General features: G+C 40.9%; 1 protein-coding gene across 1 annotated transcript in view; it reads right to left on the bottom strand.

The window, feature by feature from the left end:
* cftr (CF transmembrane conductance regulator) overlaps positions 1–13,925 on the bottom strand; it is a 42,211-nt gene that overhangs the window by 6,340 nt on the left and 21,946 nt on the right. Inside the window, exons 13-25 of the mRNA XM_032522891.1 lie at positions 12,894–12,980; positions 11,642–12,434; positions 11,307–11,435; positions 11,183–11,220; positions 9,897–10,183; positions 9,263–9,342; positions 7,601–7,751; positions 5,368–5,595; positions 4,405–4,505; positions 3,702–3,938; positions 1,939–2,094; positions 1,101–1,190; positions 406–578 (exon numbers count right to left, since the gene is read on the bottom strand). Coding sequence (XP_032378782.1) covers positions 406–578; positions 1,101–1,190; positions 1,939–2,094; positions 3,702–3,938; positions 4,405–4,505; positions 5,368–5,595; positions 7,601–7,751; positions 9,263–9,342; positions 9,897–10,183; positions 11,183–11,220; positions 11,307–11,435; positions 11,642–12,434; positions 12,894–12,980 — 2,550 coding nt within the window. The remainder of the gene's footprint in view (positions 1–405; positions 579–1,100; positions 1,191–1,938; positions 2,095–3,701; positions 3,939–4,404; positions 4,506–5,367; positions 5,596–7,600; positions 7,752–9,262; positions 9,343–9,896; positions 10,184–11,182; positions 11,221–11,306; positions 11,436–11,641; positions 12,435–12,893; positions 12,981–13,925) is intronic.

Genomic DNA, 13,925 nt, shown 5'->3' with positions numbered 1-13,925 from the left:
AATGAAATACAGTATGCCCTATTGCACTCTCTCAGCATGTGTGTATATGTGTTTGTTGTGTTATGGTTGTCTTGCTACTGAATGCCGAAAATTTCCTTCGGGATGAATAAGATATTTATCTATCTATCTATTGTCCTTAAAGGTTGGATTTTTCCTAATTTTTTTATTAAGGCATCAAGATCAATTTCCAAAAGATGACTTTTTTATTCTTCTTTCTAGTCAACTGTAGCATGGGTTCATAAACTTATGAGCACCACTGTATACTTTTGGGTAGTTATACTATAATAAAACCTCATTAGTTAATTCATATTCTGTAATTTTCTGTTAATAATTTGACTCTGCAAATTCCCTAATGACTAGGGCTCCCACACGCAGATTGTTTAGTGTTTTGGCATTGATACTAACATGGGGTCGAGGTAGGCGGAGGGCTCGTCCAGCAGCAGGATGCGAGCCTTGCTGAGGATGGAGCGGGCGAGACACAGCAGCTGTTTGTGTCCGTTACTCAGCACGTTGCCTCCGTCCTCCAGCTGAAAGTCCAGCTTCTCTGGAAACTGCTCGATCACCGACTTCAAACCCACCTGGCGACACACAGGACAGATTTTACTTTAGAATTTACTAAATGACCATTGTTGGGGACACGATTTGTGTTTCCAGCTCAGAGGTCAGGTTAATTCAGAAAGCAGCACTAGAATGTGGATTAAACCTGAACCATTAGGTCTAGATGTACATTAAAATACCTGTTAAAAAACAATATTTTTTTATAAAAACTTAGTTTGAGAAATATAAACACGGTTTGCTCAAAACCCTTTTTTTATTTAACAAAAGCACCCAAACAAAATGATTGCATCGGATAATCCTGATGGCCAAAACTATTCACTTTTCATACTATTTATTTTTCTTCCAACGTCTACTTTTTTCTGTATTCTAGTGGTGTGAGGAGAAAATCCATGGCAAACTGTGGCTAAAAAATACCACAACTCCTAAAAAAAAGTTAATTACCTCTAATTGATTGGTTACAAACTAACCTTCCAATCGTGGCCAGACTTCTAGGAACAGCAGAGGAAAAGAGGAAAAGAGGAAAAGAGGAAACGGAGCCTCACCTCCTCTGCGACCTTCCACAGCTCCTCGTCGCTGTAACGTCCGTGTGGGTCCAGGTTCATCCGGAACGTGCCGGTCAGAATAAAAACTTTCTGTTGAAAAACAAACCAGAGAGAACATTTTATCACATGGTCAAAGCATTGGATTAAAAGGTTACCTTGAAATAAGAAAGGTAGCCCTCACAATAACATTGATTTTGATTGATTACAATGGCAGTAATAATGGATTTTCATGCATTTAAATTTTGAAAAAAAAAAAAATCTTTTCTCTGAGTCAGAAATATCTTGGTCAATGACCCATTCAAGTGTATGTTTATGGCTAAGAAAGATAAAAGGTGATTCATTGGGGATTCATATCATGCAGACTTTTGTCTCGTTTCCTGATGAAATAACAAACTTGTACTAATTGCTTTTCGTTTACAATGTAATGCACCACATTTTGGAAAAAAATGATTGAGTCACACCCAAAACGATGTAGATTAAACTGTAGGAAGATTTGGTGTTGTGCCAGAATTGTGCCAGAACACCTTTCTTGCTTTGCTGGCTGCGTGTCCGTATTGCCATACTACTGATATCAGCTTCTCATTCACCTACCAAGATTCTTTTTTTTTTTTTTAATTTGAACCAGCGACCTTGTGTATGCTATGTGTATAACTATTTGTAAATAATCCGGAAATGTATTCCATTGCACCTGGAATATAATTGCAATATTTATAAACTGTATGCAACGTAATTTCGTTCTGTATGCACTCTGTACATATAAAATGACAAATAAATAAAGTTGAAGTTGAAGTTGAAGTTGAAGTATTTCAAAAAATTGGCTCAGCCGTCACATACGTACCTGCGGCACCACCCCAAAGGCCTTCCTCCATGTTTGCAGGGAGACGGAGCTCCAGGAGACGCCATCAATGGAGATTTCTCCATCAGTGGAGGCGAGACGAAGCAGAGCAGAGAGTAGGGTGCTCTTCCCTGATCCTGTTCGACCCAGCAGACCCATCTACACACACACACACACACACAGCCACATACACACACAACCAGAACAAAAACATTTTACTTGTTTGTTGCTTTTCAGTTAATTAAAAAGCTTTATTAACTCATTCCATCTCATCCAGTTTTCGGTTAGTTCTGTAGCTGTTGTCTTTAAGGCATCTATCTAAGCATGCATAACTATATGAATTCTGTACAGTATATACTGCATGTACACATACTGTACAGTATGCAATAAATATGCATACAAGTATATACGAGTACGAGTATACTCATGGTATCGTGAAAGGAACTCCTGCCTTATGGTGTTAATGAGTCTAAAAGATCTCTGTCCTTTCTCTCGCAGCAACAGTTAGCTCATTTATCAGAAGGCCATAGAGTAGCTAATGGGACAAGGCTAAAGTGCTGACACTCAGGGAGCTCAGCTGTCCGGCAGGATTCATAATATGGACTATAAGTACGTCCAGGAGCAGAGAGAGGGATATTAGATTTGTTCTCTCTTTCCGTTCAAAGCTATAAGGCCAATTAAATACCATTAGGTTTTTGAAATCCAGATAGAAGGGACATATTACTGTATGGCAATAGTATGTATGAGTTTGAAATTATTATGCTACCAGCAAACACCTATGCATTTGTCAATAAGGCTATTGCTGCTGTTGTACCTCATACTGTCCTTGGCAATGTAATTATTTTTATTATAATCATTTCAATTTGCACAGCTCCCTCAAGGTCTTGCTTATTTGTATTGTCGTGTTGCCTGGTTAATGCCTCAGATAGAAATGACATTTTGGTCATTTGAACATTGATACATGACAATAAACAGAATAATTCTTCTAATTTGTAACTTAAAATTGCATAACCAAAAAAAACACTGACGTTATAACCTTATAAGTTTATATGGCAACAGTTGCCTGTTTACACACCCAGCAGGTAAGGAGTAACATTTTCATTGCAGTGGTGTTTCTGTGCACATGATGAATTTAAGTCTAATGTTCACCCCACTTTCTTCAAGTCAATGGCAAGGGAAAAGAAAAGGCCAAGTGATGAAGTTGTCAGATGAGCTAATTATCCATGCCTGACACGTTCAGGCCATTCCAGAAACTTTTCTAAGGCTTCTTAAGATAGTCCGCCATACTCCTAGCTGCTGCTCCGTCGCCATGGTCTTTACCCTCTTTCTTTCCCCTTTGGTTCTGGCTGGTTGATGTAAAACGCATAACTTCTGGTGATTGAGAGCGGTAAAGTCGCCACGGACACTACAACTCCAATATACTTTGAATGAAAGAGTGCTTTCCCTGGCGACAGGCTTCATCAGTATTGTGTGAACTTGTTTAGCTCTTGAGATTAACAGATGTTCTTTCATGTGGAAATGTCCAGCACACCAGCTTCAAACAAAAATCATGCAGTTAACATGTCACCACATGTAACTCATCCTTAAGGCAGGTTGATATGTTACCTTGTTATAACCTTTTTATGACCCTTTCATTGCAGTGCCTCTCAGGCAAAGCAGTGCTTTGAGGGTTTAAAATCCAATAAGGCAGAGCTAACATGCATCACTTCACTGAGTTTCATTTAAATCCAGTCATACACACTCTTTACCCATCACTCAGGACTTACGCTCTGCCCTCCCTCCACAGAGAAGGAGATGTCGCTGAGGACGGCCCGTCCAGCCTCCGTGTATTTGACAGTGAGGCCCTTGACGTCCATCTGGCCACAATTGGGCCAGCAGTCCTGGGCATGAGGGTTGTCAATGACCAGGTCGGGGCCTCCACTAGATCTACCACTAGATTTGGCTGGCAGCGGCTCCTCTGACGGCAGGTCGATGAACTTGAACACCCGATCCACCGAACGCATCTGAGAGGGGAATAGACAAAGCGTGAGCAGAGCTGGAGGTCACAGCGAGTTACCCTGCATAAAAACAGTTAAGTGGTTCTCCATGGAGTTGTTGGCAGGAATTTCCAAAACAATTTCTAAGCTGGACTTCTGTAACATTAGGCCACCACTGGGTGCTGCGCTAAGCCTTAAAATGCAAGGGAAAATGCTGCAAAATTAGTTTGCACAGACAAACTAATTTTGAACTTAACATGAACTTCAGCAGGGAGTTGGTGTAACGAACGGTGAGGTGAGGTGAAGTGGAGTGGTGTGGGAAAACTTTGTGAAGGTTGAACACAGAAACGTTGATGACTAGCTGCTGTGTGATGCGGTATTTTAATGCAAGTCAAGTCTTACTATGATGCAAACGATGATAGGGGTGTGTGTGTGTGTGTGTGTGAGTGTGTGTGTGTGTGTGTGTGTATGTGTGTGTTTGTGCACCATTTACCAGTCCGTCTACAGTGATGCTGGTGATGACAGCCCATTGGAAAGTCCCCAGGATGAGCATGGCCAGGGCCACGATGATGCCAACCTCCCCTGGTTTGTCCTCTGTAGAACACACACACCCATGCACACACAGCACAGGACACACACACAGTCTTCGATATTGTCCAATCAAAGCTGCTCTTTCTGATGTCAGATCTGCAGTCGGGTAATACAGCTCTGCTACTCGCTCTATTGGAAATAATGAGCTGTGAAATTACCATTTAATCTGCTCTCAACATAAACACAGGGTATGACGCAACCGGTGTGGGTTTGTGTGTGTGTACGTGTGTGTGTGCGTGTGTGTGTGTGTGTGTGTGTGCGTGTGTGTGTGCGTGTGTGTGTGTGTGTGTGTGTGCGTGCGTGTGTGTGTGCGTGCGTGTGCGTGTGTGTGTGTGTGTGCGCGCACACTTGTGTTTCCTATTCATTTATTTGAACACACACAGGCTTCCTTTTGTACATGACATTTTATCCGGTGGCATTCCAACACTTTGATCCGTTTTCACAGACAAACTGTCTGTTATGATCCTGATATCTGACTCACACACACTGTTACACACCGATAAGGCTGAGGCTTCTTTGCTGGATAAGCTCATTGGAAATAATAATGTTAACTAACCAACGACTCATTCATGGAATGTATGTGTACAAGCTGCTGCCGCTCCTGTTTCCTTGAAGGCTCTACTGACAAAATGACAGCGTCCTTGTAAACTGAGGTTTGCTGCAATCACAGCTCATGAAGTTTCCTCACTTTATTTGGTATAGGTTATGTTATGTTTAAGTTGAGAAACATCTACAATTCTTCTGACCTGTTTTAAAACTTATTGTATAAACCTACATATACTGTGCTCTAGATATCAAACAAATCTGCTTATCATCTGAAACTCCGATCCTAAATCAATACATGCAAGCCTTAATCGTCACTCACGGTTGGTGCCTACGGCGATGAAGGCGGCGGCGCTGAAGAACAGCACGAAGATCATATCGCAGCGAAAGAGGAACCATCGCAGTGTGGACAAGTAGTGGAACCAGGTGGCCGTGTGAGTGTTGAGCGCCTTGTGGAAGAGCGTCTCGAAGTAGCTCTGACGTCCAAACGCCCGAATTGTCCACAAGCCCTTCAGCGAGATGATGAGGTGAGAAAAGATGGGGCTGCGAGCTGCAGGAGAGGAGAAGGGACACGTATTGTTGAAGTACTCTCTAACTCACAGAAAGATGCCTTTCTTTTCCCCCCTAATCGCCAAATGGTCTCATAGGCTAAATGCCTACTTAAACACCTCACCATATACACTGAATGAGAGATTAAATGAGTTGTTTGCACATTGAAAAGACAAAGCAAGGCAGAGAAATTTGACTATCTCCATGAACTATAACCAAACCAAAACGTAAAAACCTTCCAATTAACAATTGAGTATAGATAATTTCCACTGTATTTGTTGAACATGCTACTTGTGACACCAGAGAGAGCAACACCAGGATGGGGTTGGAGGAAATCCCAGCTCGGCTCATCTGTCTGACCCCCACGTGCTCTTAGCTGCTCCGGAAAGACCTTGCTGTCATCACCCAAACACACAATCAGGGACAAAATCAAGAGCAGAGCAGGGAAGTCCAAAAAGCACACACAGTGGCAACTTCGTCAGCAGTCCAGTGACCTGTTTTTTCATCCTCTGGCTGTACAGTGCTGCATTGCACTGTTGGCTAACACACAAGGACCATGTTCTGTGCTCTAATATGTGCAAATGTTTTTTGGTATTTTGATAAAACAGTATTGTAAATCTTTAAATTATGTAGTCATATGTAATCAGCTCTGAAACTCAAGAGTTAAACCCAAAGTTTAAGGGACTTTTTAGTTCATGAAACAACTTTTAAGGAACTAAAAGGTTGTCGTAGTCAATTGTTACACTGCAGTATAAAGAACAGTGAAGATTAGTCAAATTAGTCCGCTGACAAAATCCAAACGCATGTTTGTGCATTCAACCTCCACAAGGAACAAGAACGATGACTATAACTACACACTGTCAACAGCTTTCATTGGAAATACATTCTACTGAAATAAATAGTCCCCATCAAAACGGTTGATATTGTGCTTTCTGGAAAGAATCCATTTTGGATGAACTGACCATTTAATCTATTTGTGAATGAAATTAAACTGTAACAATTTATGCAACACATCATTTATCACAAGACAAGGTAAACAAGGTTTAGTCTAAAGCAGGTCTCTTTTTATTATGTCTTAATTCAGGTTTTACTGTGCTGTCTTGTCATATTATGTGTCACCACCAGGGGAAGTGCAATTGAAATTTTGTTGTTATATGCAATGACAATTTTGGCATTCTATTCTAGTACTTAAAGAGACTGTCCACTTAACTTATACCCACAGATTAAACCCAGACAAAATTACTTCCAATGAGCAAAAACAATTGTCAAATGTGCAACTCTTTGTTAATTGGAGAATAACGGTTTGTTTATTCGCCCTGCCTCACTTCCTTAAACTGTTCCCGCCCCTCTGAGGCAGCCCATCCATCCTCTCCTTCAACCTTTCCTCTGTCATGTGTTTGTTCCCCTCAGTGAGACCTTTGCCCCCTTGGCCCGGGCCATCCACCAGCCCTGCTAGCAGTTATGATGACTGTGGCTGTCCCGCCCCCTCTCAAACTTTGTGTTATTTTTCCCTCTTACCCTCAATATGTCTTCAAATAAAAGAGAAATCAAACATATTAAACTTAATTAATCTTCAGGAGTAGATTAGAGCTATCGCTATTGTGAGAATTCAGCCTGTTACTCAGAGATACTTTAGCAAGATGGACATTTTCAAACAAATCAGCGAGACCCATTTTAAAAAGAAGAAGACTGCACAGCATTGTAAGAAAGCATTTAGAGTTTTGCATTCAGAATGCATTTTTTAGGTAAATCCACATTTGAAAATTAAGATAATTAATAGCATCCATGCTGTTCCACCCAATTTCTACCATATTTTGTTTGGATTTACATTGTTTATTTTTCTTTTGTATGAAAAGGTCAGTACTCAACTTCCCATGCAATGCTATGATGAGAAGCAGCTTTCATTTGCTTGTCCTTTCTGGTACTTATGTCTCTTCGCATTGAAAAAGTGATTACTAATATATAGGCGTAATGTCACACATACACAACTCATGCAACACTCTCACCTTCAGCCTCCAGTTGCTTGAGTTGTTGTCCAGTTCGTAGGAAGTACTTCCTGAGGATAACAAAGATGACAGCCAATGGGATGGCAGCGATGAAGATGTAAGGCCGTATGATGGACACGGTGAAGATGGCACCCGTAACAATCAAGGTGAGCTGTGGTGAGAGCGGAAGAGAAGAATTATCAGTGTACAACAAGTTACAAAATAATTACTTGATTTCTTTATTAATAAGCGAGAGAGAGAGAGAGAGAGAGAGAGAGAGAGAGAGAGAGAGAGAGAGAGAGAGAGAGACACACACAGCAAGCACAATATTACCTAACTATAACAATTATAGAAATATGACTCATAAGTATAGCAATGGGTCTAATTGTAGTAACAATGAAGATAATAGAACTATGACTAATAAAAAATAATAAATAGTAGCTGTGGGCATTGAGCAGGACCACAACAGCAGGTTCAGCCACAATCCAGGTGCCACCACAATCCATTTGTAAACATCAGTTCAAACCAGCCTCACATTCAGTTCCAATTTACAAACATCAAGGCCCTTGCTCTCATTGGGCCTTGTTTTGTTAGCTTTTTTTCAAGTAGGAATTAAGTACAAAGATGGAAATTTAAATGTGAAGCTACGTCGCTACTATGTTACATTTTTACTACTAAATATTACTGTTCCGGTCAGGGCGGAGTTACCGCAATCATAGGCCCAAAACGGATGTGCTAAAAATTGGTCCGAATATAAGACGACCTTGATTATAAAACGACCCCACCTCATTCAAGACTCATTTTTGGGAAATTACTTTTTGAAAACCAAATCTTGTATTTATCTTTTGGAAGCGGCTGCTATGAGGACCACGGTAAGACTTTCTCTGGCTGTTTGCACTCTCTCTTCAGACGCTCTCTATCTTGCTTGTCTATAACGTTATCGTGCTCTCGGGCGGTTGTTGAGGTTCCGTCTAAAACTCTGCCATTTTGACCAGCTGTTAGTAACATTAAAATAAAATGGATTATGGATCATTTTATTTCTCTAGTTTATAGATGACTTTACCAGCTGACGTTTCTATTAGCTGTTGAAACAGGTAACACGCCTTACGTTCTACAAGCAGCCTCTGCGACTTGAACAGTTGAAAGTCTAGACACCAAATACAAGACAACCCCACTTTTACGTATTTCCAGGAAGAAACTACCAATACGGTATATATTTTTTCTGAAGAGCAACACAGGTGTTTTCAGTTAATATGGCTGATTAGACCTGTTCCCAGGACTGTTTGGCTGTGTATAGGCTGATTTATGACATTTGTTAGCTTTGTTGCACCTGTTAGGGCAGGACAAATGATTTGTGTGTGTTTGTCTGCCTTGGTAGGTGAGATTTGTGACATAATAAATTACCATCAAAGCTCTGGCAGACTTTCAACCTCAGCAGAGGTCTAATCAGCCAGAACAACTGAAATCACCTGTGTGAGTGTTCAGAGGCTTTAATATATAATTTTGCATGTATTTGCACATAACATCTTTGTTATACATTTAATTGTTGGAGATGTTTTGGAGTACTGGAGGAGGCAAACCAGCATTCCACTGCACAATGTAGATACAGTATGTTGAGTGTGTGACTAATACAACCTTGAAACTTTGTTAAATATATTGTGTTACACCATCCATTGTAAATACCTGTATGAGGTCAAACAGCACCAGAGGCAGCATGTCATCTATGGTGGCCATGTCCTTGGTGAATCTGTTCATTATCCGGCCTGAAAGAGGAAACAACAAGTAAGAAAATTAGGACAAAGTAATTGTAGTGAAATACAACACCAGCGTTGTACTTTATCTGGCAAACAGATGTGAGTCTACAGGTGAATACATGTATACTGTACCACAACTAGGACTGGGTATCACCAATGATTTCCAACGATTACACCTATATCCATTAGGTTAGGGAAATGTCAGTTACTATGCCAATATACTTGGATATAAAAGAGATTCTCAGAGCACTTATGCGTTAAATTGTACAAGCAAGAAGCAACCCTCAAATGTTTTTACAGTGAGTAATGTAAATGTTTACATTAAGAATTGACCCGCAAAAAGTTAGTTTAAAGTCCTTTTACTTATATTTCATGGTGAAAAGGTACATATTAAAAGATCGATTTCGGGATTTTTTTAATCGATATCAGATCACTCAAAACAAAGATCAATTTTAATTGGAGAATCAATTATTTTAACCCATTCACAACATTTGAACCTTTGACTAGTTAAAAATAAATATTAAAAATATTAAGAAAGTAAACTGAAAAATTAAGAAAATCACCTGTCTTCATGGTGTTGAGCACAGCCATGGGGGCTCGTAGAACAGCACTAAGCATCTGTTCATGCAGTCTTTTGGACACAGTGAGTAATGTGTGCACTAACGGGAGGCCCCTAAAGAATCCCAAGGCCAGCACGCTCTCCGATGTGGCCACATAGATGTAGATGATGTAGTACGCGCTTGTTGGTGTGACAATGATTCCCCTGTGGACGGCGGGCGACGAGGTGTTGTGATGCTCCTCATCGATGGAGTTTGGAGATGGAGGGGTGGTGCTGTCCTTCCAGATCTTTCTGGTAGAACAAAGCAAAGGATGAAGAATGAAACACAGTCTGAATTTTAGTCCAAAATATAGACACAAGCTAAACTGTAGCCGGGCTGCTAATCAGGAGACTAGAGTACAAGTTAGTTTGCACCAATAAACTCTTAAATTTCTAACATAACAGTTCCAAAAATTGTGGAATGGCTGAGATATGCATGCGCTCTATCAGTGTTTCTCAAATGGGGGTACGCGTACCCCTAGGGGTACTTTGGAGCACTGCAGGGGGTACATGAGATATTTTTAATTTATTTCAATGTAATTTAAATTTAATATGTTAATTTAAAAAAAACAGTCATGCATAATTCCCTGAAGAATTATGTCTTTATACTAGTACATTAAATTAGGAATATATTTTAAACATTTAAAGTGGCATTTAAATGTTTTTAAGTTGCTGTTTAATCAATCAGACAGGGGTGGTGCAGCGCTGTAATGTACCTCTTAATACAGGCTTCCCCCCCCCCAAAAAAAAATGATTTGCACTGGTCAGGGGGTACTTGGCACCAAGAATATTTCACAGAGGGTACATTATTGAAAAATGTTGAAGAACCACAGCGCTATATGATACTTCATACGTCAAACACCGAACTGCACACCCATTAGGAATCAACTTTTAAAAGCACTAGTTCCTCCAGAATATAACCAAATGGGAATTTCCTTGACTTAACAGATGTTTAACATAAATAACATTCATATGTTTAAACAAATATTGTACTGTTTAGTTTGTTAGAGAAAATTACTCCAAAAGCATGCATTACAAAAGAATTGTTTAAATGTTTGTTAAAAAGTAATTAAGCCACCGAATACTTTTGTCAAAGCAAAATTCGTGAGAGTATTTAGGATTTCTGTAGGGGGGCAAATACTGCAAATGCAGACAGGACAGGATTCCAGTGCAGACTGGAACAACACAGGCAGTTGTGTCGTCTTCTGTTTTAGTCTCAGTGTCTCAAGGAACATGAAACATGACACTTACTCAGTAAGGAAGAAAATGCCAATGGCTGAACCAGCAACCTATTGTGGAAAGAAAAAAAAGTATTATTAATTGTTTGATCAAATATAATTCATGTATGTAAAAAAAACTTTAGCATTGTGACTACCTCAATGATAAAGACCAAGACAATAAAAATAAGGACGTAGACTAAGCTCCTGTTGGTGGTGATGTAGCGTAGGCATGTGCTCCATGAGGTAGTTTCAAAGATGTTCTCACGTTCATCTGCAAAGCATTGCTGTGAAGAAGCAAGCTCTTTTACCATACAGACTACCAGACAATATATCCAGACAAACTTTAATGTGACGTAAAGTACATGTTGTTAGTGTTCACATGTCATTATAATTAGGGTGAAGAAAACAATTATTCTGGAAGTCTCAACATAAAAATGTGTCTATTTATGCACTTTAATATGCCTTGAAAAAGGGTCTACAAAAGCTCTACCTCCATGTCTTCTTCATCCACATCCTCACTAATGTCATAAACGCTGTCTTTGGAGAGGCGGCGGGCGTAAATGTCCAGCTCGGACACCAGGTCACACTGCGGCGTGATGGACAGCTTTTTTCTGAGGGAGGAGTGCATCTGCATCTGCTCCCTGCGCGCATGGCCCTGAGCGTTGGTGATGAACGCCAGGACAGACTGGCGCCGCTGCCCGTTAAGGTGCTGCAACCCATTATGGTACAAGTTCCCCCTGGGGAGCACCTCCTCCACTTGATCATCCTCGGGTACTACAGAGAATTTCCTCTCGGAGAGTTCACGAACCCCGTCCTCTATCGTGGTGGACTGGGGAGTATTTGACTGCTGGGAGTTCCCGATGAAGGAGAACTTGCGAGCAGCTGCCAGAGGGTTGAGGATGAGGGACTGTTTGCGTTTTTCTGGGTAGCCATCACCTCCAGCATGGCCTTGGGATCCGGAGACGATCAGCGGAGGAGGTGGCTGGCGGAACGACTGGCGAATTGTCTCTGGGCCTCGGAAGCCAGCGGTTTCATCAATGGAGACTCTGCGAAGAGTTTCTGTGAGGATGGAGCTGCGGCGCTCGGCGTTGATGTTGTCGTAAGCTTCCATGCCGAGGAGGAGGGAGCTGAAGTCAGGGCGCTTGTCCTGCAGCTCGGAGAAGGTGCCGTAGAAGTAGCAGTCGCCGTTGTGCAGCAGAAGGATTTTGTCTGCTCTTTTGAGATGCTCCAACTTGCTGGTGACCACAATGCGTATCTTGGATGCCATGAGTTTACAGACACATCTGTGCAGTGATACAGAAAATGGAGATTTAAAAGTATCAACTCATGTATCAACTTTTACATTTTTTTATTTTTTTATTTTTTTTACCAAGCCTGACTGTCAAGCAAAGGATGTTTTTATAAGAAACAAGGGTCAAACCAGTCCTCAAAATGAACGAGTTACTAACTAATGTGTTATTACCATAACTCTGTTCAGTCTTTCCTACATAACAAAAATGTTTTGCCTGCATTTCCACTCTAAAAGATTGCCAAAGTCCACATTATGTCAAACGATAATTCCCTTTTGTTCAACTTGCAAATCCTGATAAGGATGCAGTGTGATCAAGCAGCCGTGACTCACCACAGTCAACCCGAGACTTGTGTCTGAGACAACAAGAGATAACCTTGACCTTCAACCTAAAACTTTCAGCTTAACCACCCCCACCTCCTCCACATGAAAGACTCTCTGTTGGGATACACACTTCTCAAAGATCTCTTTCTCTGTCACGATGTCCAGGTGGGTGAAAGGTGCATCCAGCAGGTAGAGGTCTGCATCTTTATACACAGCCCTTAGGGAGAAAACACACATACGCAAGTTTGTACTGGGAAAAATTTTAATATCAGAGAAATCGAGAATATTGGGAAAATAGAAAGAAAGACACAGAGAAGGGTGGAAAATTGAATAACAAAACAGCGTAAATGATGAAGTCAGCTCCCTGGGAGAATAAATCAATTCCAGTGAATGTTAACAGCAATGGCAGAAGCCAAACAGATGAATGGCTGCAAATTGATGCCAGAAACCCAAAAATAAATAAATAATAAAACCATAAATAATGCATGGGATAATGAGAGACTGTTGTAACCTACACACCGATTTAATGCAGTAATAGAGCTCTGCAGAGGCCATAGAAAGCCCTCGTCAATTAAAACGTCAGACCATAAAACACAATAACTACTGTGTTTGCAGGCAGACAAACACACAGATAAGAATGATAGGAGATGGTTATCAGTGTGGGCAGGTCATGATTATGGTCAGTAGCGGCTTGATTACTTGCAATTTTGGGAACATATACTGTAAATTGAAGCATTGCCAAAGATATTAAATTCTAATACTTGCTAACTTTTCAACCTTTTTTCCTGCACTTTCCTGGAAGTGGTAGCAGTGATGATAATGATGAAAGTGATTAGTTTATGGCCCTAATTCTATTGTGAAACTACACAATGTGTATGCAGCTGATAAATGTTGCAGAAGTGAGATAAATGCCGTCTGGTGTGTTTTACTGTCAGTTATTTTCCGTGACGAGCTCTCTTTGATCCATGCACTGTGGAGCAGTGGATATTTTCTCCCTTTCCTAGAAAAAAGGGAATCAAACTCCTATTTACAGGCGCCCAGATGGCTCAGTTGGTGGAGCTGGTGCCCATGTATAGAGGTTTACTCCTTGACGCAGCGGGCCCAGGTTTGACTCCCACCTGTGGCCCTTTGCAGCATGTCATTCCCCCCTCTCTCTCCCCTT

This window comes from Etheostoma spectabile, chromosome 8 (assembly GCF_008692095.1).
Source record: "Etheostoma spectabile isolate EspeVRDwgs_2016 chromosome 8, UIUC_Espe_1.0, whole genome shotgun sequence".
NCBI classification, from domain to species: domain Eukaryota; kingdom Metazoa; phylum Chordata; class Actinopteri; order Perciformes; family Percidae; genus Etheostoma; species Etheostoma spectabile.
The sequence above is the reverse complement of the archived record's forward strand: the minus strand, read 5'-3'. Positions and strand labels throughout refer to the sequence as shown.